The 2,668-nt window shown below is 38.9% G+C and overlaps 1 protein-coding gene across 1 annotated transcript; it reads left to right on the top strand.

Moving 5' to 3' along the window:
- The first annotated feature begins 283 nt into the window (after positions 1-283).
- On the top strand, positions 284-1,500 carry LOC140939103 (adrenocorticotropic hormone receptor-like). Its single transcript, XM_073388663.1, has one exon. It carries the CDS (start codon positions 456-458, stop codon positions 1,380-1,382), a length of 927 nt encoding a protein of 308 aa, XP_073244764.1. The 5' UTR covers positions 284-455; the 3' UTR covers positions 1,383-1,500.
- Positions 1,501-2,668: the final 1,168 nt, after the last annotated feature.

Below are 2,668 nucleotides of genomic sequence, written 5' to 3'. Positions count from 1 at the left end.
GCCTCAGCGTCCGAGGTCGATAGCGCCCCCAGTTCGGCTATTTTCTGGCTATCTTCTGGTAAGCATCCACGAATTGAAGTCTCGACATACTTTTTACATTAGTCATCGTCAGGGAAAGAATTCTTGGACAAGAACCGGCGGCAAAGTACTTGATTTCGCAGGTTATGAGGCGTAGCTTTTAACATTGGTCACAGAAACTGGAAAAAGTTTACTTTGGATGCTCCGAGATCTCAGACGTTTCCCAAGCAAGCCATAACAAAAAGCTCAAGGAAGAAACTTTAATGCAGATAAACAACTAAGGTTTAATAAAGCCTATGTAGTGGTTAACACGAATCCATTTAAGAACATGTAAATTAGTTATGTTAAATTCTTTGTTTGTAATTTGGTAGATATATCCTCTAAAGGAAACAAATAATTCAACGTCCAACAATTTTTGGACTATTTTTTCCGAAGCAATGGGGTTATCTTATGCAAAACATTGTGAGAACACCCATTCCAACACAGAACTTTCGTATTTTACCGCTTCAATTGCAACTGTTTTCTGCCTTGCAACTGTTATTGGAAACTTCCTCGTTTGTTTAGCCATTGTACGGGATCCATTTGGAAATATGAAAACGCCTTTCCATTACTTTTTGCTGAGCTTATCCGGGACAGATTTACTTGTGGGATTATTATTGGACCCCACCACGATATTTGTCCACATTAGAGAAGCACGTGGCACGCTAAATAAAGGTGATATCTCATGGGACTTTCAAATGCTCCATATGCTTTATTTCATTCTGAGTACGGCATCAGTCTTAACGCTGGCAGCACTTACAGCGGACCGGTATGTCTCGGTAACATCGCCAGTCAAATACAAGACGAAGATTACGTGTAAACGCGCCATTGTAACTTCGGTGATCATTTGGGTTGCGGCGCTGGGCTTTTCTCTTTTATACTTCAAAGTCGATTTCTTTTTGTACTCTTTCATTTTTGCCAACACTGCTGTTTTAAGCACTTTTTTTATTCTTCTGTTTACTCACAGAAGTATTCTCAGACACTTGCGTAATCGCTCGAATTATTGGCGAGATCGGAGAGCTGTTGAAAACACGATCCCTGAAAAACAAAAATCCGCAAAGAAGATAAAGAACATAAAGCAAGAAAGAAAAGTAGCCAGAGCGTTATTGATTGTTCTTCTTACTTTTCTTGTATCCTTTGTACCTGTCTGTGGAATAACTTACTTGCTTAATTTCTGTTTAAGCTGTAATTGTATGCTGGTACATTGGCTAAGAGATATTCAGGCATTATTTGTTTGCTTAAATTCTGCCGTCAACCCCTATTTGTACGCCTGGCGTTTTCCACAATTCAGAAAAGCCTTTTTGAAACTCCTCCACCTCAAATAGGGGCTCAGGGTAGAGTCAAGCCTGTATATCTTTACTCAAGAAAAATCGAGTTGTCAATAATGATCAGCAGACCACTGAGAAAAATGAGAAAACAACACTTTTGTTTTTGATTTCGATATTTACACTTAGAGCGGCTTTTACTTGACTGTCGAATTGGGATTGGTTTTGGTTTTGGTTTTGGTTTTACTACGTCCTTTGGTTGGCTAGTGTATTTACTTTGGTTTTGGTTTTACGACAGTCAAGTGAAAACCGCTCTAACAGTCCAATTTTCGGTTGCCTTCAGGGAATGTTATGGAGAAAAATATTCTTCCTTTTTGCAGTTGCAGTATTTCAATTTAGCTATGTCACTGGCTGATTTTCAGTATTTTTTTTGAGCTCAACCGCGAAATCACACGAGACATTAAAGGTATTTTCTTAAGTTTAAAACCCCCAAACCAAATGGGTGTAGTATATTTAATTTAACTTAACAAATCGAGTGAATTTCTTGTTAGGTGGTTTCTTTTATCTTATTTCGTGAATTTTATTCGTACAATGGATTGTTAGCGATGTAAAGTTTAAACTAAGAAATTGGAAATTAAAGATATGATTACAAAACACAGGCAATGTGTACAGCAATTTCTTTCCCAGGAGTCCCCGGGGTCAACTGTAGTTGTAAAGAAGCCAGCCACGTTTGCAGAAGGGCTCGACCAGCTTGTCTTTTGCCTCAAACACATACAGTGTATTCAGTTCACAGGATAGAAAAACTGAGGAGGATCTGTTCAAGAGAATAGTCAGCAGGCCATGGAAATATTTTGTCGGGCTCCAACATTGAACAGGGGCGCTGGTTACGAACTCTCCGCGATCTGCCGTCCATCTCCATCACTCGGTAAAGATTCCGCGATGGAATCGAAAGCTTCTGTACAACAATACGTTTTTGTATCCCGTGAATTGATGAATCTTCGTTTTATTCAAAATATCATTATGACAGGATTAAGCAACTCTTTCATCGCTAATACAGACAGAGTACAGTGTACTTTGTATATTTTGTGGTTCAATGTTGTCCTTGCCTCGAATTCTCCTTTCCTTTGTTTTCATATCATCATAATAGCTACCGTGCAAAGAAAATTTTTTGTTTATTTACCGCAGATCTTACTTCCATTAGTAGGGCATGGCAGGGACAACACGTTTAGAGTCAGTTTACATTTCAATTCGCCAATTTAATTGATAAGAAAGGAATTTGAGCCGAAATGCGTTCCGCGAGTAGTTTTTTAGAACGTTACAAATACTGGGGATGCGCGGGTCAGTTA

The sequence above is a fragment of the Porites lutea genome, chromosome 5 (genome assembly GCF_958299795.1).
Source record: "Porites lutea chromosome 5, jaPorLute2.1, whole genome shotgun sequence".
In the NCBI taxonomy this organism is placed as follows: domain Eukaryota; kingdom Metazoa; phylum Cnidaria; class Anthozoa; order Scleractinia; family Poritidae; genus Porites; species Porites lutea.
Note: the sequence above shows the minus strand (reverse complement) of the source record. Positions and strands in the feature narration are given on the sequence as shown.